The sequence below is a fragment of the Felis catus genome, chromosome D3, assembly GCF_018350175.1.
Source record: "Felis catus isolate Fca126 chromosome D3, F.catus_Fca126_mat1.0, whole genome shotgun sequence".
NCBI lineage: Eukaryota > Metazoa > Chordata > Mammalia > Carnivora > Felidae > Felis > Felis catus.
The window spans coordinates 23551967-23572022 of record NC_058379.1 but is presented as its reverse complement, the minus strand read 5'-3'; the positions used below and the strand labels follow the sequence as shown (position 1 = coordinate 23572022).

General features: G+C 46.7%; 1 protein-coding gene across 2 annotated transcripts in view; it reads left to right on the top strand.

The window, feature by feature from the left end:
* The window catches only part of KREMEN1 (kringle containing transmembrane protein 1), a 75204-nt gene extending 56063 nt beyond the window's left edge, over window positions 1–19141 (top strand). Inside the window, exons 6-9 of one of the 2 annotated variants that reach the window (XM_023241610.2) lie at window positions 10502–10834; window positions 11903–12064; window positions 13154–13238; window positions 14953–19141. In XM_023241610.2, the coding sequence (XP_023097378.1) occupies window positions 10502–10834; window positions 11903–12064; window positions 13154–13238; window positions 14953–15121 (749 nt within the window). In that variant the 3' untranslated portion in view covers window positions 15122–19141. The remainder of the gene's footprint in view (window positions 1–10501; window positions 10835–11902; window positions 12065–13153; window positions 13239–14952) is intronic. The other variant, XM_023241611.2, reaches the window with a different exon arrangement.
* The last annotated feature ends 915 nt before the right edge of the window (window positions 19142–20056 follow it).

Genomic DNA, 20056 nt, shown 5'->3' with positions numbered 1-20056 from the left:
ATTTACATAAATTAGGTCCTTCTGGCAGCCGTCTAAGAAAGGCATCATTACCATCACTCTCTTTTTACAGAAGAGAGTTCTAGGACATGGAAAGGGTAAATATCTTGCCAGGACTTACACCACCAGCAAGCCGTAGGATTACACAGTAAACAGAAAGAAAGCAGGGTATGTGGGTTTGCTACCTGTTTTTCTATTTTAAACAGAATATGGTGTTAATTTTTTTTTACTGGAGAATAGACGGTGGTGAGCATATGGAGAAATCGGAACACACATTCCTCGCTGGTGGAAATGTTAAATGGTGCAGCTGCTGTGGAAAACAGTCTGGCAGTTCCTCAAACGTGAAGCAGAATTACCTTATGACCCAGCAATTCCACTCCTACATATATACCCAAGGGAGTTGAAAACATATGTTCACACAAAAACTACTCCCTGAGTGTTCATGGCAACACTGTTCACAATAGGCCCAAAGTGGCACCAACCCAAATGTCTATCAGCAGAAGAGTGGCTCAACAAAGTATGCTATATCCACATAATGGAATATTATTCAGCCACAAAAAGGAATGAATTACTGATACGTGCTATACTGTGGATGAACCTTGCAAACATTGTGCTAAGTGAAAGAAACCACACATGTTGGGCCACATATTTTATGATTCCACTTATAGGCAAATCCATACAGACAGAAGACAGATTAGTGGTCACCAAGGGAGGAGAGGGGAGGGATGGGAAGTGACCACTTAGTGAATATAGGTTTTCTTGTCGGGGTGATGAAAAATGTTCTGGAATTAGACAATATCAGTGACTGTACAATACTGTGAATATTATACCACTGAATTGTACACTTTAAAATTGTTTGGGGCGCCTGGGTGGCTCAGTCGGTTAAGTGTCCGACTTCAGCCCAGGTCATGATCTCACAGTTAGTGAGTTCGAGCCCCGTGTCAGGCTCTGTGCTGACAGCTCGGAGCCTGGAGCCTGCTTGGGATTCCGTGTCTCCCTCTCTCTGCTCCTCCCCCGCTCATGCTTGCACTCTGTCTCTGTCAAAAATAAACTTAAAAAAAAAATTTATTTTTAAATAAAATAAAATAAAATAGTTAAAATGGTGGATTATATATAAATTAAAAAACAGAATATTTTTACATGGTAATATTTCATTTCGCACATTTTGATTGGGTGTCTGCTGTGTGACAAATAGAATTACGTTTTCTTTAGTACAGTGCCTGTACTGGACGTGTCAAATGGAAATAATGTGGCTTAAAGTCAGTCAGGTACCAAGTATCATCTTTGGTACTGGAAATATATCTGGGAGATAGAGCTGGGTCTCACACAAAGGTGCAGTGAGATGAATTAATTATAATGAAAATAATGGCTGTCTCTTGAGCACTCGCTGTGTGCCAGCCTCGATTCCAGGTTCTTTTGTTTATGTTATTTAACCCTCACACCAGCCCTGCCGATAAGGAAACTGTGGCTCAAAAGATAAAATAATTTGTCCAAGTGAATAAGAGCCAAATTCCGAACTCAAACCCAGGTTTGCCACAATTTTTATTTCTCTATTTGCAGCAACTAGAATCCCTTTTATTAACAACAATAAAATAGGTCATGATAGCAGATCCAGTTTAATGCTTTAAAAGCATGTGAATAGAGTGTGCCTGGTGGCTCTGATTATTGTCAAACCGGCCCCTTCTGCAGCCGTCCAGAAGCTGCCCTCTCTGGCTTCCATTGCTTCAGGGACTGACAGGGGTGGCCTTCTGAGAAGCTGCCTGCTCCAGTGTCCAGAGGCCCTGATGCGTGTTGACCGGCAGGGACCCCTGACCATAGCCAGCTCCAATAACTCCCACTCCTCAGCTCTGCAAAGAAAGGTACAAAATGCAGCCCTGTAGAAATAATCTCTGAAGTTTCCTTGCTAGAGGGGAAAGTGGTCTAAATAGCTCAAGTATTACCTCATAGAAGTCTTTATGATGCATTGGATAAAGCTGAGCATTTTGGAGATGGTGACTACAGACTGGCCCATAATTTGGGAGGACAAAGATGTCTCTTTAAAAAGATCGGAGGGGCGCCTGGGTGACTCAGTCAGTTGAGAATCCGACTTTGGCACAGGTCATGATCTCACAGTCCGTGAGTTTGAGCCCCGCATCGGGCTCTGTGCTGACAGCTCGGAGCCTGGAGCCTGCTTCGGATTCTGTGTCTCCCTCTCTCTCTGCCCCTCCCCCGTTCATGCTCTGTCTCTGTCTCTCTCTCTCCCTCTCTCTCTCTCTGTCTCTCTGTCTCTCTCTGTCAAAAATAAATGAACATTAAAATAAATTTTTTTTTTAAGATTGGAGAAAGGGACCAGGTGATGGTTTCCCAGCATATCAGGCTCTGCTACCAGTGTGGCCGGAACCCAGGTCCCAGTCAGAATGTCAGTGGATACCTCTTGTTCTCCGCTCTGGGCTCCTCAGCTCTAGTGGCTCTTAGGCTGCGTTTGCACTTCAGGAGAGGGACTATGGAGGCTGCTGTCTGCTCTGTCATCATTGCCACATCAAGTAATTTGCCGTAGGCTGTCTGTCTGACTGATTTTCCAGCAAACTCTCCGAGCTTCAGGAGGTTGCTGAAGTAGGCTGGATACTATGTGTAAATGCAGCACTAACAGAAGATTCAGAGCTCCTGCTGCCCCTAGGACTCAATTTTATTGAATTATCAGAACGAAATAAAAGATCAGAGAGGCTAGAGTGCCTGGATGGCTCAGTTGGTTAAGCTCTCGACTCTTGATGTCAGCTCAGATCATGATCTCAAGGTTCATGAGATCGAGCTCCGTGGAGGGCTCTACAGTGACAGTGCAGAGCCTGCTTGGGATTCCCTCTCTCTCTCTATCTCTGTCTCTCTCTCTCTGCCTCTCCCCATCTCGGGCCTCTCTCTCTCTCTCAAAATAAATAAATTAAAAACATTAAAACATTAAGCAATATTTAAAATATTACAAAGAAAGAAAGAAAGAAAGAAAGAAAGAAAGAGAAAAAGGTCAGAGAGGCAGGAGTCAAGAGTAGGCTACAGAGGCTGCCCAGGCTGCCCTCTTGGGTACCTCTCAGCTTCTAGACACTGAAAAGACAGGGGAGTCGTGGATTGGCTCCTACTCTGTAACATTAGTTGAGCACATATAGTTTTATAGGGCACTTCACTGTATTTGCTTTTCATGCATTCCCTCCCTTAATTACAATACTTTTGAAGCAGATACTATTATCCTTATCTGCCTGAGGAGAAAATTGAGGGTCATAAAAGTTCAGTAGCTTGCCCAAGGTCCCACAGATGGAGATACTTCCCTCCCTCATAGAACTTCTGTTTCAGTGGAAAGGGAAGAGAAAAATATTGAGGGCCTAAGGTCCAGTAAAATCTGACCACTAAGATTGCATTAGTAATATTATTTCATAGACTCCAAGACACTATCAGTTGTGAGATGCAACATCCTTTTACGTATCACTGAGGGGAAAAAAATTCTTCCAATTAAACAGTGACATGCCTTGATTGACAGATACCTTCCACTTTTAAAGATTAAAATGTTCCCCCTAGAACTGATGGAATACAGTAATACTCTTTCCCTTTTCTGGGTCCACTGGAATCTGATTCATGGCTAGGACCCATTTGGTTAGGGTTTATTTCCTTCGACATGTCCAGTGTCGTTCGTGTCTAGAAGCGGACCACTCGGCTGCATCTGGGGGAGGCTGGCTGTTCCCAGCTAATGCCTGAAGTCTATTCCTGAAGAAACTGACTTAGCTAATACCGAGGCTGGCTGGAGATGCTAAATCAAAGGAGGTAGGAAGACACTGGCATTCTGCCACTGGAGGTGTTGCCCAGGGCTATTCCAGGGCCTCCACCTGCTCAGGTTGTATGTGTCAGGCCAATCTCCCCTTCAAAAATAAGATTTGACTATATTCCTGAGTTTCGAGTTTCCTGTTGAATTATCACTGAATTTTAGTAATCTATCATAGATGTCATGTGTCTGCTCTCAAAATTGCTGAACTGAATCTGCTGTTTGCATGGCACACATCTGGAAATCAAAAGTACTAAGTTTAAGGTCTGCCTTTTGGTGTTGAAATATCAGTTTAAACTGAACACTTTATTCTTTACAAATAATAATAGTAGTATAGCTAATGCTGAGCTTACACTATGTGTCAGGTCCTGTACTAAACACTTTACATAGATCAACTCCTTTTAATTCTTATAAAACCCACGAGGGAGAAACTATTATTATTTTCATTGGTATGGATAAGGAAACTGAGGTATCTAGTTTCTTGTGCAAATTCACAGTTCGGATGTGGGAAAGTCAGGATGATTACCCAGGAAATCTTTTTCTACAGCTTCCCTTTTTAAAAATTTTGGGTTTATGAGGTGTAATTTAGGTACAGTAAAAATCGCCCTTCTAGTTGTACAGTTTGATAAGATTTGACAAACAAATACACAGTCAAGATATAGAACATTTTCATCACCTCAAAAAGATCTCTTGTCCCTCTTGTGCTTGGTCTTTTTTCCGCCCCCAGCCCTTAGCGACCACAGATCTGTATTCCATCTGCATAGTTCTGTCTTTTGAAGAATGTCATATAAATGGAATCATATAGTATGTAACCATTTATGTCTGTCTTCTTAGTGCACTGCTTTTGAGATTCACCCATGATTGTTTCTGTAGCTCCTTTTTATTGCTAAGAAGCATGCCTTTATACAAATCTATCACAATTTGTTCATCCATTTACCCATTGATAAACATTGGTCTGTCTATGATAAAGATGCTGAAGCTGCTCTTCACCTAAATGTACAGGTGTTTGTGTGAGCATGCGCTTTCATTTCTCTCGGGTAAATACCCAGAAGTAGGATTTCTGGGTCATATGCTAAGTGCATATTTGGCATTATAAGACACTACCAACTGTTTTCCAAACTGGCCATACCATTTTGCATTCTGACAAACAATACGTGAGACTTCTTAGTTGCTCCTCATCCTCTCCTGCCCTTTGTATAGTCTTTTGTTTTGTTTTGTTTTGTTTTGTTTTGTTTTGTTTTGTTTTGTTTTTAGAGTTAGCCATTCTAGCAGGTACACAGTGGTAACTCATGTTTTTTAAAAATTTTTTTTAATGTTTGTTTATTTTTGAGAGAGAGAGACAGCACAAGCAGAGGAGGGGCAGAGAGAGAGAGGGAGACACAGAATCCGAAGCAGGCTCCAGGTTCTGAGCTGTCAGCACAGAGCCTGATGTGGGACTTGAACTCACAAACCGTGATATCATGACCTGAGCCGAAGTCATACGTTTAACCGACTGAGCCACCCAGGCGCCTCAACTCATTATGGTTTTAATTTGCATTTCTGTAATTACCAACGATGGTGAACATCTTTTCATGTTCTTATTTGCCATCTGGTATATTCTTTTGGCCAAAAGAAGTTCCTTTAGCATTTTCTCTAATGCAGGTCTGCTGTCAGTGGCTTCTCTCAACTTTTGTTTGAGAAAACCTTATTTCACCTTCATTTTAGAAAAATATTTTTGCTGGATATTGAATTCTATGCTGAGAGTTTTTTTTTTTTTTCTTTATGTATCTCAAAAATGCTCCCTTGCCTTGTGACTTGCACGGTTTCTAGTGATGTTGGCTCTATCTTTGTTCCCCGTACGTAATCTTTTCCCTTCTCTGCCTGCTTTCTGGAATTTGTTTGTTTTTGGTTTTCAGCATTTGACTATGATGTATCTAGATGTGTTTTTTGTTTGTTTTGTTTGTTTTTAATTTTTGTTTTTAAATTGGTTTGCTTGTTATTTGCCTAGATTCCTAGATCACCTATCATTGACTTTGGAGCATTCTTAGCCATTATCTCTTCAAATATTTCTTCTGCCCCCTTCTCTTTTTCTTCTCTTTCTAGAACTCCAGTTGTTAGATCATTTGATATTGTTCCACAGCTACTGGAGGCTCCATTCTATTTTCAGTTTTTTTCCTCACTTCTTTTTTTCCTCTGTTTTTCATTTCAGATAATTTCTATTGACCTATCTTCAAATTTATTGATTCTTTCCTTAGCTGTGTGTAGTCTGTTTATAAGTCCATCAAAGGAATTCTTCATCTCTGATATTGTTTCATTTATATAACATTTATATGTGACTCTTTTTTTTTTTGAAATTTCAGGAAGTCTTTATTTTATTTCCCACTTCCTACAACATCCAACATTTAATGTCAACTTAAAATTTTTTCTCACATTTATCATGTAAATTTTCTTTTTTTTATATTGAAATTTATTGACAAATTGGTTTCCATACAACACCCAGTGCTCATCCCAAAAGGTGCCCTCCTCAATACCCATCACCCACCCTCTCCTCCCTCCCACCCCCCATCAACCCTCAGTTTGTTCTCAGTTTTTAACAGTCTCTTATGCTTTGGCTCTCTCGCACTCTAACCTCTTTTTTTTTTTTCCTTCCCCTTCCCCATGTGTTCCTGTTAAGTTTCTCAGGATCCACATAAGAGTGAAACCATATGGTATCTGTCTTTCTCTGTATGGCTTATTTCACTTAGCATCACACTCTCCAGTTCCATCCACGTTACTACAAAAGGCCATATTTCATTTTTTCTCATTGCCACGTAGTATTCCATTGTGTATATAAACCACAATTTCTTTATCCATTCATCAGTTGATGGACATTTAGGCTCTTTCCATAATTTGGCTATTGTTGAGAGTGCTGCTATGAACATTGGGGTACAAGTGGCCCTATGCATCAGTACTCCTGTATCCCTTGGATAAATTCCTAGCAGTGCTATTGCTGGGTCATAGGGTAGGTCTATTTTTAATTTTCTGAGGAACCTCCACACTGCTTTCCAGAGCGGCTGCGCCAATTTGCATTCCCACCAACAGTGCAAGAGGGTTCCCGTTTCTCCACATCCTCGCCAGCATCTATAGTCTCCTGATTTGTTCATTTTGGCCACTCTGACTGGCGTGAGGTGATACCTGAGTGTGGTTTTGATTTGTATTTCCCTGATAAGGAGCGACGCGGAACATCTTTTCATGTGCCTGTTGGCCATCCGGATGTCTTCTTTAGAGAAGTATCTATTCATGTTTTCTGCCCATTTCTTCACTGGGTTATTTGTGTTTCGGGTGTGGAGTTTGGTGAGCTCTTTATAGATTTTGGATACTAGCCCTTTGTCTGATATGTCATTTGCGAATATCTTTTCCCATTCCGTTGGTTGCCTTTTAGTTTTGTTGGTTGTTTCCTTTGCCGTGCAGAAGCTTTTTATCTTCATAAGGTCCCAGTAATTCATTTTTGCTTTTAATTCCCTTGCCATTGGGGATGTGTCGAGTAAGAGATTGCTACGGCTGAGGTCAGAGAGGTCTTTTCCTGCTTTCTCCTCTAAGGTTTTGATGGTTTCCTGTCTCACATTTAGGTCCTTTATCCATTTTGAGTTTATTTTTGTGAATGGTGTGAGAAAGTGGTCTAGTTTCAACCTTCTGCATGTTGCTGTCCAGTTCTCCCAGCACCATTTGTTAAAGAGGCTGTCTTTTTTCCATTGGATGTTCTTTCCTGCTTTGTCAAAGATGAGTTGGCCATACGTTTGTGGGTCTAGTTCTGGAGTTTCTATTCTATTCCATTGGTCTATGTGTCTGTTTTTGTGCCAATGTGACTCTTTTTTTAGTTACCATATCTTTACTGGAATTTCCAATCAGTCCAGGAATGTTGCCCATCTTTTCCACTAGATCTTTTTTGTATTAATCATGTGGCCCCTGGCTGATAGTTCTATAACATCTGCATCATTATTGAGTCTGATCCTATAGATTGTTTTATCGCTTGACCATGAGTCTTTTTTTTCCACTTCTTCTTTCCTTCCTTGTTTGCTTGTTTTATATGTGTGTTGTCATATTTTATTGAATGCCATACATTATGTGTAGAAGAACAGTAGAGACTGAGTATATAGAATAGTATATAGTATATAGACTGAGTATATAGTATATAGAATATATACTATATAGAATTCTATATATAGTATACAGAAATGGGAAGGCCTGCTTAGTGTGGGGATTGAGCCATTATATCAGTAGTTGAGCTGGGTTTGGGTATTATTGTTTCTGTCTTTACCCTGAGTGCGCATCAGTCTTCAAATTCTTCCAGCGATAGGCTGCTGTTGTCTTGTGGCTTAGTGTGGAGCCTGGGATACCAGTGGGTTTTGGGTTTTTGGTTTTTTTTTTCAGTGTTTCTGTTCCTTCCTCAGATTTGAGTAGCTTCTACATACCTTTGCCACAGAAGGGATCTTTCTTTACCCTCTTTCCCCTCTCTCAATGGCAGACTGCTGTTGCTTGTTACTTGGTGCTATGCTAGTGGTGAGCTGAGGGGGTTCCTGCCCTCCTACTTCATACATAGTCTTAGACGGGACATTACTGGGCCTCAGAGGTGGGGCCTTTTCAGCATTCCCACACACCCCCTCTCTTGCCAGCAGTCAAACACTGCCTTGTTTGAATCCCATCTCTCAGGGGCAGCAGACCTCTGCTTTGCATTGGTGCAGGATCTGGGGGCTCAAGGCAGCTGGGGGCTGATGCCTTTGCCTCTGCTTTTCCCTCAGAAGCAGTGGGTCTTTGCCTGGTTACTCTGGCAGAAAGGAGGGAGTTTCCTGTTCCCTCCACTGAGGCAAACAGGTTTTGCTTCTGCCCCTCCAGTGGCCCTGGGAGCAAGAGGGTTTGCAGCAGCTTGAGGCTTTTGCCTCTTTTGAGAGGAGGGTCTAGGAAGCTGGCAATGTTTCACTCCTGTCCGCCAACAGCAGTGATAATTCCTGTACAAGTGCCACCAAGGGGGACTCTGGCCTCCTTCCCTACCCCAGTCATTCTTGTGGGCACTGGGTGAGGGTCTGCTCAGAACTGCTTGCAAGTGAGTGCAGATTCCCACCGTGTCTGGGGCCCCTGCTCATTCTAGACTGAGAGGCTAGCCCATGCTCAACATTTTAGCTCCTTTCATCTTACTTGCTTTTTTTTTTTTTTTTTTTTTTTTTTTGGTGGTCACCTCTTCTTCTCATGCCCTGTTAAAAATGAAACACTTTGGGGCGCCGGGGTGGCTCAGTCGGTTAAGCATCTGACTTCGGCTCAGGTCACGATCTCACAGTCTGTGAGTTCGAGCCCCACGTTGCGCTGTGTGCTGGCAGCTCAGAGCCTGGAGCCTGCTTTGGATTCTGTGTCTTCCTCTCTCTGCCCCTCCCCCGCTCACACTGTGTCTGTCTATCTGTCTCTCTCACACACAAATAAACATTAAAAAAAAAATTAAAAAAAAAATGAAACACTTTGTGTGCCCCGACTCTCCTCAGAAGGACTTCTTACTTTTTAGAGTTCACTTCTCTTGGTGGTCTTGACACTTCAGCTTTCTGATGGTATAAGGAAGAGTTTTGAGCTTTTTCTCGTTGTCCGTATGGGAGCAGCATTCTCTTACTGCTTTCTACATACTGAAGGGAAGTGGGACTCCCCCTAAGCCTGCTTTTTAAATCCTGGTCATGGGCGCCTGGGTGGCACAGTCGGTTAAGCGTCCGACTTCAGCCAGGTCACGATCTCGCGGTCCGTGAGTTCGAGCCCCGCGTCGGGCTCTGGGCTGATGGCTCAGAGCCTGGAGCCTGTTTCTGATTCTGTGTCTCCCTCTCTCTGTGCCCCTCCCCCGTTCATGCTCTGTCTCTCTCTGTCCCAAAAATAAATTAAAAAACGTTGAAAAAAAAATTAAAAAAAAAAATAAATCCCGGTCGTACACTCCATCTCAGGGACTTTCATTTCCAGGATCTCATTTACACTTCACTCATTCAGATACAGTGAAGTGGTTGTATCCCCTTCCGAGAATTCGCCAACCCCAAAGGGGAGTCCAGAGAAACCAAATGTGCTTAGTACAGAGTAATCAGAACCGAGTATTTCCACTGTGCAGAAAGTCACATCTTGGGCCGGTTTTCTCCTGCTTGATAAATGTGTGGACCCTCACGTGAGCATTGCACCCCTAAGGTATCAGGAGTGCCCGAGCAGCTGTAAAGCCCTTCTCTTTTTACAACTTTAGTTCATCAAGTGCCTGCCCTGCCAAAGAGGCCCCGGCATATTCATGTGCTTCGTCTCATCTGTCCTCACGCATCCGTGTGATACAGGAACAGGTGGTGGTCTCTCCATCCTCCAAACGAGAGAGGCAGAGTTCTAGAAGTGAAGTGCAGCCCCCGGGATCACATCGCCCAGCTGGTCCCGAACCTAGACTCTCTGACTCCAGTCCTGCCCCCACGTAGGCCGAGCCTCTGTGCTCACTGTGCTGTGTGCTAATTCTAAAGTCTCCTGGGCACAAAAAAAAAAAAAAAAAAAAAAAAAAAAAAAAAAAAAAAAGAACAACCAAAACCCTCTAAAGTCATTTGTTCAGGGTTTAAGCGATTCATTCTGTGATTTGATCCTGAAACCTAAGACGGTCTGGTCTTGTAGACAAAAAACAATGTCCCAAACTGGATCACATTAGTTAGGAAGAGTTTTGTTTGTAACTGTGGCTGAGCCCCAGGCTGAGGGCCGGTGTCCTTGTGTCTTCCACAGCTCTCGTTGGTGCCTGCGGCGGGAACTACTCGGCCATGACCGCAGTGGTCTATTCCCCTGACTTTCCCGATACCTACGCCACGGGGAGGGTCTGCTACTGGACCATCCGGGTTCCGGGAGCCTCTCACATCCACTTCAACTTCACCTTGTTCGACATCAGGGATTCCGCAGACATGGTGGAGCTGCTGGACGGCTACACCCACCGTGTCCTGGTCCGTTTCAATGGGAGGAACCGCCCACCTCTGTCCTTTAACGTCTCTCTGGATTTTATCATTTTGTATTTCTTCTCTGATCGCATCAATCAAGCCCAGGGATTTGCTGTCTTATACCAAGGTAACCCTTCCCGGCCTTCTTCGGGGCCCTCCAGGCTGTGCCTCAGGCTCCGCTTGCACACTGTGGTGACCTGAGGGCCCCGGTCAGGTCTTGCTGGGGCTGTGAGTCAGGAGCTACAGGCTCAATTTGCAGGTTTTCCCACCTCCTGTTTCAAAACTTGTGTACACTTCATGATACAGGAAAGAGGCAACACCTGTCAGTTTTGCTACTTTAGTTGTTCTGATGACAATTTTCATGGCAGGGTTGAAAGAAGAACTGAAAGAAAGAGCTGAGACTGATAGAATTAGAAGGCTTTAAAAAGGTCATTTGGTCCACCCTCCTGCCTTTCAATATCCTAACCAATCCCGAAAGACTAGTTTCCCATCTTTCTTTAAACCCTCCTAAGGGACACCTGCCTGGCTCAGTCAGAAATACATGCAACTCTTGATCTCAGACTCATGAGTTGGAGCCCTTTGTTGGCTGTAGACATTACTAAAAAAAGTAAATAAATAAACATAGCTTTAAAAAGAAAATGAACAACAGGAAAAGCCCAATATAACTTTTAAAAAAGCCTTCCTAAGGTGGAGCCCCATTCTCTGACTCTGATGTGTACACGCATATGCCAGGCACATCTCTTTGCCAGCGCGCAAGAAACACAAGGGTGTCTGAGACCTGGTCGTTGTCCCGGATGCCGAGGGCGTCAGGAACAGATCAATCAGTGTGTGCTACAGGAACTCAGAGGGAGGAGGCATCTCCTCAGGTGGGACAGTCTTGAGAACAGGTAGGATTTGGGTGAATAGTTAGGAAGAGAGTGCCATCGCTGCAGAGGTGCAAGGAAAACAAGAAAGCATGCTCAGGTGTCCTCAAAGAGACCAGTCAAATAGTAGGAGTTGACAGCTCCTTCCTTCTGTGACTTTCTGGGCCAGAGCCTGACGGGTTCTGCTTTGGGGCTAGTGGGGTCAGTGGAGAGAATTACGCGCAGAGGTAAATTAGAAAAAAACCCGCCTTCTCATAGCCAGTACTTTCTCCTCCGAAGTTCTCCGTTGTCTGTATCAGCATTCTTCTCACTTAATTCCTTTGATCTTCCAGCCGTCAAGGAAGAGCTGCCACAGGAGAGGCCCACTGCCAACCAGACACTGGCTGAGGTGATCACGGAGCAAGCCAACCTCAGCGTCAGTGCAGCCCGGTCCTCCAAAGTCCTCTATGTCATCACCACCAGCCCTAGCCACCCACCCCAGACTGTCCCAGGTAGCAGTTCCCAGATACCACCAAAGGGGATGGAAGCCACGGGGCTTGAGGGCAGTGCTTTTGGCAGTTAGAGAAAGAGCACTCTTCTGAGGCGGGTTGTGGGTACTGGCTCTGTGACGGTCCTGGCCTTTGAGGGACATTCTCTCATTAGCTTGATTCCTTGGTCCTCAGGAGAAAGTGCTCCCCTCCAAAGATCCAGCATGAGTGTCTTCGTACATTGTGATTAATCAGCTAATCCATCACTTTCTCACTTGGAGAATATCCTTCTGGAGCTCCAAGTTGTAGCTCGCTAAATTCACTGGCATTTACAAGAGCTTCATTCATTCATTCATTCATTCATTCATTCAAAAGATATGTATGCGCTTCAGTGGTGCCAGGCGCTGTTGTAGGCAGTCAACATCCCTGCCCTCCTATGGCCTGTAAGTGCGAAGAGAGAGACAAGAAGCAAAATAACAGGTCAGATAGTGACAAGAGCTGTGAAGAAAAGTTATGCAGGAGAGAGACAGTGGCTAACTTGGTTGGGGCATACTCTGTATTCTCTTCTGCCAGGGAAGGTGGAGCCTTTATGAGCTGGAAGACGTGCCAAGTACCTACCGTTAGTAGTTATCCAGCCTAGGTGTTTTCCCCTGCAGACCCCCTTAGAAGGTCAGGGAGGAGAGTCCATCCAGTGCTTGCTCTGCATTGTTTGTTTTTATATCCCGGTAGGATTTCACGGGTCACACATCTCATTCCTCAGATAAGGAAACTGATGCCCAAAGAGTTTATGTAACTCATCTGTGTTTGCACAGTGATTCCAGTGGTAAAGACACAGTGTATATCACTCCTTTCAACTCCCAAGTTGAGTGCACTCTGGCCCACACTGCCTGCTTCTCTCCAAGAGGGAGCTCTAGAGCAAGGCAAGGTGCTCAGAAGGCCCGGGGCTCCTTGCCAGCCCAGCTCTCCGCTGTGTTTGGTGGCTGCCCCCACCACAGAGGGCTCCTCAGCCACACCTGCATTTCTGAGCTTCCAGTGTTCATTTGCGGCTTCCAACAGACCTCCTTCTGAAAACTGAGCTCAAACGGGTCCAATAAGCCCTGTCTTTTATACTTGCAGGATGGACAGTATATGGCCTGGCAACCCTTCTCATCCTTACAGTCACGGCCATTGTAGCAAAGATACTTCTGCACGTCACATTCAAGTGAGTATGATAGAAAGTTGCCTGATTCCGGGAAGGGAAGGCTCTGAACTCCTTTTATGCTGCGCTTCATTTGTCTGGGAGCAATTGTAATATCAGAACATGATTCCAAAGCCCTTAGTCCTAAGGCAACATAAGTCAGTACACATTCCTCATTCTCTGTAGAGTGAAATGTACAACTGGACAAATCTCACTGAGGTTTGAGGGATCGTGTTTGCTCCTGATTCAAGGGATATGATTTCAAGGAGGATTGAAACAGTCTGGGCATAAAAAGCAACAATTTCCAATTTTTGGCTTGTGCTGGCCCCTTAAAAAAATCTTCACATAAGAGCAATGATTTCTAAAACACTCTCACTCATATTTCCTAATGCCTTCTAGAAATTAGGAAACATCCTTAGGAGGAGAATCCTAATATTTTATTACGTATTGCTTCATAATTATTTAAAAACAATTACTTAAGAGATCCTTCCGTTCTGACCAATAAGGGAAAAAATATTTCCTTCCCTTACTTTGCTACTTGGGTTTAACAGTTCCGCCTTCCAGGAAAGGAGGCAATTATTCATGCTACTGATGCTTGTGTACTTACAGAGAAGAGCTCTGACTTTTGCTAGACTCTGTCTTTCCTGTAGCTCCCAGGCCAGGCTTGCTCCTTTTTTCCCCCACCGGTTTTATTGAGCTATAACTGACATACAGGCTCTATTTCAAGGCCTTTCCTGACCATTGGTGTCTTATAAAAGCCACCCTTGTCCTGACCTTCTCACTTGCCCTCCACCACAGAAGTTTTGATATGCTGGCTCCTCCATTGCTTTGTGAAGGCTGCCCTTGTAGGCCTCTGTACCCTGTACCTCACATTTTTCAGTGGAAACAATGTCTTTTTTAATGTTTACTGAGTTCACTCTCATATGTAATAAGAGATATAATATAATTTGTATATAATTTATATATAATATTATATATATGCATATATGTACATGTCTATATCTATATCTATATCTATACATATCTTTTTTCTAAGTCGCAATTCACATGGTCTGGGAAAGCCTCTCAGGTGCAGCAAGAGAGCAGGAGGCTTTCTGTAGGGCCCAGCACTCTGCCACACACACAGGCCCTAAAGCACATGTCTGACTCCCTTGTGACACTGGGGTCCCTCTGCAGCTTCCCTAGCAGGCAGCCCTGGGGGCTGACATGGGGACAAGGGCACGTGTTGGCAATAAGGCAGGACCTGCTTCAGAGATTTTGGCTTTCTCTTGTTTTAACTAGGTGGGCTTCCAGATAAATATCATTGAAGAAATGTTCTATTTAAAAAAGAAAAAGAAAGAGAGAGAAGGAAAGGAAAGAAAGGAAGAAAGAGAAAGAAAGAAAGAAAGAAAGAAAGAAAGAAAGAAAGAAAGAAAGAAAGAAAGAAAGAAAGAAAGAAAGAAGTTTGAAAACTCATAATGTCTCAGGCCAGCCCCTTCCAGATTTGAATAGCTCTTCCAGTTAGAAAGTTCTTTGTTATATGAGCTGGAATCTGTGCCGCTGCATTTCCATCCCACGGGACACATTTCATTCACACAATAGGCCTTCAGACCTCCAACAGGCATCTGTTAGGTCTTTCCTGAGGCCTCACCTCACTTATTGTCCCATTTCGAAAGTACAGGTATCTCAGGAGACAGTAAGTTGTTTTGGGTGCTTTGTCGTGTTCTACTTGAAATATTAAGTTGTTTTTGTTTGACAGATCCCATCGTGTTCCTGCTTCAGGGGACCTTAGGGATTGTCGTCAGCCAGGGACGTCGGGGGAAATCTGGACCATTTTTTATGAGCCTTCTACTTCGATTTCCATCTTTAAGAAGAAGCTTAAGAGTCAGAGTCAACAAGATGACCGTAATCCTCTTGTGAGTGACTAAAAGCTCCCTTCTCCATGCCCAGGACACGAGGTCCCTCTGAGATCAAGGCCACTGAGGACCCGTGGTTTCCTCTGACCGACTCTCCCTGCCTCTCCCTTGGCCTCTCTGTCAGCCTCGGCAGGAACGCCATCCTACGAGCCGGGAAGGGACACCTTGCTGCAGGGGCAGGCGTAGCCTGGACTCGCCCTGCTTCATCACTGCACTTAGGAGAGAGACTCAAGGTCCCGGGGTCTGGGCCTTCCCTGTACCTCTGTCTCTCTCATCTAGGAATGGGGGTGTCAGGACAGAGGGGCTGTGATGGCAGAGATGGTTGTGTCTGGCGCTGGGCTCAGGTACCTTCTAGACAACGATAGGGTGGTGGGTAGGTGTAGTGTATGCTGAGTCTTGCTTGCTTCTTCTCTGTTTTGTCCTCACAAATCGCTTTCTCCTGGTCTTTATGGTTTAAAACAGGGAGAATTCTGAGGTTCTCTTGGGGACTGGCCTGGTCCTGTACTCCTGGGCATTAGCACCCCAAAGCATAAAGAGGGCCTGTGCTCTGTGCTGACTCTGGGGCCTAGCTCTTTGGGTGCTGAATGAGGATGGGCCTCCTCCAACCTGGGAGAGCCTGGGAATTGACCCCAAATCACGTCAAACGTGTCACCTGCCACACACGGGCTTCTCTCTACAGCTTCTTTCCATAGCCTGGTGATCAGCAGAGCAAGCCCGCAGACGGTTGTATGAAACATCCATGTCGGCTCTACGGAAAGCTTTTATAGGTGCTCAGTGACTCCTTATTGTATTGGATGACCTGACCTTGCCCCTGAGCAGCTCACGGTCCTGTGGAACTTGAGCCAGGCCCCGTCTCTCCACGATTCTCTCAGTTCAGTATGGGGCTTAGCCTTTAGACAGCATTAAGTGCGACCCAGGCGCCAGCAGTCCCTCCTTTGAGCGTCCCTCGTCTTAAAAGAAGATGAAAAAACAGCAGGCAGCCTGTGCTCTCTGAGGCCCTCTCTGCCCCTTCTTATGGGGACAGAGGGCAGTTCCGGAAAAGCTCAGTGGCAGGGAGAGGGCTCTTGCCCCTGGCCTCGCACTACCCAGCCCTTCAGATGGGGAAGGGAGTTGCTGGGAGTGGCATGAGGGCTGAGAGAGGGAGGCTTTGGGGGCCGGAGACCCTCCGAAGGTAGGCCTCCTAAGATTGACGGGTGCAGCTGCAGTGGCTGCCGGTTGAGAGCAAGAGCCTTCTCCAGCTTAGAAGTCCCCCGCATCCGTCCAAAAGTAGGCTTTGTCAGCAGCAGCTGAGAAGAGCAGCCCATGCCTCTGAAGGCCAGGCCTGGGCCAGGCCTGGGCGATCGTCAGAGCGTGACTCTCCCAGCGGCACCTGGGCCTCTGGCCTCACAGTTCTCTCTTCGGAGCACTTTGCCCACCTCTCCCAAATCCCTAAGCTACTGCCTGCTGTGGCCTTTCCTGGGGTTCCGCCATGCTGGCAACCCATCTGTGTACCTGGCTGCTCCCAGAAAGGCCGAGGACCGTGTGGGGCCAGCTGGGAGGTGTCTGCAGGGGGACATGACACCCGGCAACCAGGGGAGATGTTGGGACCTGGCCCGCATAGGGGCACGAGAAGGGGGGAATGGGGCAGTGTGTCCACAGGAGGGCAGGGGTGCTGCCCCAGGTACCGGGTCAGGCCTGTGGCAGGCACGGAGCTGCTCGATGCTGTCTTCACGCTTTGATCTGGAAAGGATAATTACCCGGGAGCAGCTGTCCACAGGCCTCTGGGTCTGCAGGGAGAGGCCTGTCCCACACAACTGGAAATACACTGACATGTGCAGTCTCCCCTCTAAGCTATTCCCGGCTGTCGTGGAATCTCCTCTGAACCAAGTGTCAGGTGTATGCAGTCACAAAGGGCCCTGTGCCCTGAATAGATCCATTGATAGCACAAAGGGAATGTGGAATTTAGCCCCTGGAGGGGGTTGCCTGGCCAAACGGCAGTTGTTCAGCTGCCTAGGGCTTCCTGTGGCCGTTGGCCTTTGGGGCATCCCGTGGGCCCTGCCACCCACCCTGCCCACCTTACACAGCCAGTGTGTTGTCTGAGTCTGCAGCTGGAGCAGCCCATTCGGAGTCCCAGGAAGTGCTGGTGACGCCCCAGTGACCTCCTTCCTGCTGGTCCTGGCACAGCCCACTGCCAGCAGGATCAACTTACTGTCCAGGGAGCAGCCCCAGGAAACCCAAACCAGCCTCAGGACAGCACTGGGGGAGAGAGGCCATAAATTGTCCCAGGCCGAACCTCCATAAACACCTCAGCCTCAGCCCTGGCCCTGGTTGGAGCCTGTCAGCAACACCCCACAGAGGGTCCCCTGTGGCTAAGTAAATACCTGAGAAATAAATTGTCCCAGAGGAAGTGAGGGATGCTTCCAGGAGCACAGTAGGAGGCCTATACTTGATCTGGAAAGATCTGTACTTTGGAGAGAAAGTGGAGATGGGAGGGGTTGAAAAGCATGCCCCTGAGAAAGGATCACAAGCAGATTATGCAAGAGGAAGGGGAGGGGCTTTGGGGACCACCATGGCTGCCACTTTGAAAGCACCCTGCCCAGACCCTCTGCCCTGAGGTGATAGAGGGAAGGAAGAAGAGGCTGTAACAGGGCCTCTGGGCCTGTGTGCCCTCCTCACCCCTTTAGTGCGGGACCAGGGAGGGAGCTCTGCCGGTAGCTGATCTTGAGGCCTCCGTGGTAGATGCACCGCAGCCAGTTGTGAACCTGATCTCTGGTCTCTTAGCCGCCTTTCACAGTGTCCTTGGCCCCTCTGGAAGGCACATGGCGCCCCATGTTCTTCCCCAAGTGTCCACTTACTTGCAGAACAGAGGAGGTGTAGGCATGAACCCCAGGTGTCTCCTCCACATCCCCCTTGTCAGGACAGGGTTGAGGTCTCTTTCTGGGCGTGAGCAAGGTAACCAGGCTGCTGTGACTTCTTCAGTGTGGGTTCTGGCTCAAGACTCCCATCGGCCAGAAACCCACAAAGATCAAAGCACTAGCAAGTACAGCTGTTCTGGCCCTCAGGCCAAACCCATACAACGCTACCCACTCGCCCCATTGTCAGCCCAGGGCAGGAGCTGGCCTGACCCCCTCAGGATCCCACGAGGCCGTCTTGACGCACCAGCAGGGCTCGTAGGCCATCACCAAGCCCCATGCATCCTGGGCACTTGATCTTCGAGAGCACTTATCAGTGGATGGCCTCTGAGATCCCGTCTCCCTTGTCTGATGAGGCCATCCAGGTCTCCCAGAGCCCAGCCAGCTCCCCACCCCGCAGCCCAGTCAACCCCCACCCTCTTGGGTTTCGGATCTCCTGTTTGGTGTTTGATGTCTGCTTTTGTTACTACCTTGGGAACTTTTAACTTCGTGATTGTTTCCTCTGGTGTCTTTGTTTACCTTCCTCACTGTTCTACCTCCTGGCCAGGTCTCTCAGCTTAGCTGCCCTGGCGCGGGGTATTTCTTAAACCTTCCAGCTGCAGCTGCCTCCCCTCAGACTGGACAGCTCAGGGGTGACAAGGGGCCTCACCTGCCGCCTGCAGACCCCAGCACAGCCCATGTCACAGGCTTCTGTCTTGCCAAGTCAAACATACTCAACAAGGCAGAAGTGGGGAGTGGAGGAAAGTCTGAGGTAAATCTGCTTCAGAAAGGATGTGTCTTCAGGAGCACACAGTGGGGGACCCTTTCCCTTCCCGCACAGGGAGCTGCCATTTTGGGGTTCACGCAGCGTCAAGACCTGCCCACATCCAGACTCACCTTCCCGCAGGGATCTTGACTCTGGATGACAAGGCTTTATTTGTAAATATGCTCTTAATATGCAACTTTGAGAATAAAATAGAAACATCATGTATTTTAAAATATAAGATGAAGTGTGACGCACTGTATACAATTTAATATATATTTTTAGGATTTTGTTATTTAAGAAAATGGAATGTAATGGTACTTAACTTTTACAAAAGAGAGAAAAATGTTATTTTTACTGTCTGGAGAAAATAAATATTCTCACTGTTGTAGAAACAGCGATGGGCCCCCTAGCATGTCGTTTTTACAGGGGCGCCCCCAGCACCTTGGAACGAGGCGGGTGTCGCCTGCTGGCAGACTGTGTGCTCTTCCGAGGCCCACGCAAATGCCAGGCCTCACCGTTTGCTCAGTTTCTCCTGTTAGTGGTTCCAGATTTCCTCAGGTGTCATCATAGCTTGGACCCACAGTGGATCTTCAGCCAGCCAGACCTGACGGAGTTAGAATTCCACACCAACATACCGCACCTCGGAATCGGGGTCAGGCCACGGGGAGAGCCACGGGCTTTGCGCACAGAAAGACCCAGGTTTGAATTGACCTTGGTTCCGTCAGTCCACTCCTTGGCCTCAGCTTCTCCTTCTGTAAAATGGCATCGTATGTATGTCTCCAAAGGTTATGAGGATTAAGTGAGAAATGTATGTAAACTGCTTATGTAGTGATATCCCGTGTGGATTTCATCTCGCCTTTCAGAGCAACGGTCCTTCCCCCCTGCCCTTCTTTTTAACAGTCCCGGTAGGAGCTCTATGTGGGAGCTGTGTGCTCCCGTCCGGCGCTGCACACACCCTAGCAGCTGTTTGGTGGGTGCCGTCGTCCCTGTTTCGCTGGTGAGGAGACGGGCTGAGAGAGGGGCCGGGGCAGGAGTTGAGAGCCCAGACCTGGAGCCAGCCTGCCGGGACTCAGCTCCCACCATTCATTCGCCGCGGCCAGGGAATGTGAAACAGGCAGCCTTTGAAGGGTTTTGGCAGAGGGATGACATCAGATTCCCAGTTTAGAACCATTTCCTACTTGAATAAGGAAAAACAGTTGTAGTGGGGTAAGGCCAAGGGCAAGGAGGCCAGTCGGGAGGCTCGGACACACACAGGTCCAGACGACAGATGCAGAGGGCTGTGGATGGAGGGGAGGCTCCAGGCTGAGAGAC